A 1188-nucleotide genomic window follows, 5' to 3' on the forward strand; every position below is an offset into this window, starting at 1 on the left:
AAAAAGCTGCAGATTTGGACCAGTTCAGAAAAAAAAATGAAAATGGCTTGACATGATTTAAAACAAAAACAATCGGTGTGAAGAACCTTCACTTATACCGCTGTATTCATTGTTGTCATATAAACTTCACAAGGGTTTAAGATAATCCTTCTTTGCCTGAATAGTCACCTTGGCCAATTTCTAGCTGCTTATCCTTTCTTGCTTGCTAATGTCCAGGAGGAGTCAATGGAGTGGCGTCAGTTTCAGGCCGATCTGCAGACAGCTGTGGTCATAGCTAATGACATCAAGTCAGAAGCACAGGAAGAGATAGGAGACCTGCGGCGCCGGCTGCAGGATGCCCAGGAGAAGAACGAGAAGCTGAGCAAAGAGCTGGACGAGGTCAAGAGCCGCAAGTAAGAGCAACGGGTCGACATTTTGAGGAGATCCTCTGGTCACACTGACAAATCATGTCAGGGCGATCAAGAACAGGCCACATGATCTTTTTTTATTTATTACCCGTATCAGCTGTGTAGATCTGTGTGTGTCAGCTCAGCAGAGTGCCGTTGGTTTTTCAGGCAGGAGGAGGAGAGAGGCAGAGTCTACAACTACATGAATGCAGTGGAGAGGGACCTGGCAGCGCTTAGACAGGGGATGGGTCTCAGTCGGAGATCCTCCACATCCTCTGAGCCGTCGCCCACCGTTAAAACACTCATCAAGAGCTTTGATAGTGCCTCACAAGGTACCACAGCAGCTAGAGATGCTCTGTTCTTTTCATGTTGGTTGATGTCACCATTTGCAGCAATAGTAGCTAGTGTGTGTCAATGTTTCATGTTTTTTCATTTTATTATTGTTGGCATAAACTGTTTTATCTTGTTGTCCTGTGGCACAATTATGCAATTTTAATAAATGTGTTATTTGAATTTCAAACTGTTTCTGTAGGTCCACCGTCTAATGGAGCCACAGTTGCTCCCACGGTCTCAGCTCCTCCCTTACCTCGGACCCCCCTAAGCCCCAGTCCCATGAAGACGCCTCCAGCAGCTGCTGTTTCACCTATGCAGGTGCTGGAAAAAATCAATTTGGATTATTATGGTGGTGACATTTTTATCTCTAGAAGTACCCTGATTTTCCCTTTTTTCCATAAATATTTTTAGTATTAATTTAGTGGAATAAAAAAAACTGTTTTCTCACCCCTCGTGGGGTGGTATGTGT

At 44.4% G+C, this 1188-nt stretch overlaps 1 protein-coding gene across 1 annotated transcript; it reads left to right on the forward strand.

Annotated features, from left to right (window-relative positions):
* Nucleotides 1-86: 86 nt before the first annotated feature.
* LOC107081577 (cytospin-A-like) lies at nucleotides 87-1037 on the forward strand (the record flags this gene model as incomplete). Its single annotated transcript, XM_015369735.1, has 3 exons — nucleotides 87-392; nucleotides 555-718; nucleotides 919-1037. Coding segments are annotated over exons 1-3 (450 nt in total), but the record flags the coding sequence as incomplete, so codon positions are not given.
* Nucleotides 1038-1188: the final 151 nt, after the last annotated feature.

The sequence above is a fragment of the Cyprinodon variegatus genome, unplaced genomic scaffold (assembly GCF_000732505.1).
Source record: "Cyprinodon variegatus isolate N-32 unplaced genomic scaffold, C_variegatus-1.0 Scaffold7664, whole genome shotgun sequence".
Classification (NCBI taxonomy): Eukaryota; Metazoa; Chordata; class Actinopteri; order Cyprinodontiformes; family Cyprinodontidae; genus Cyprinodon; species Cyprinodon variegatus.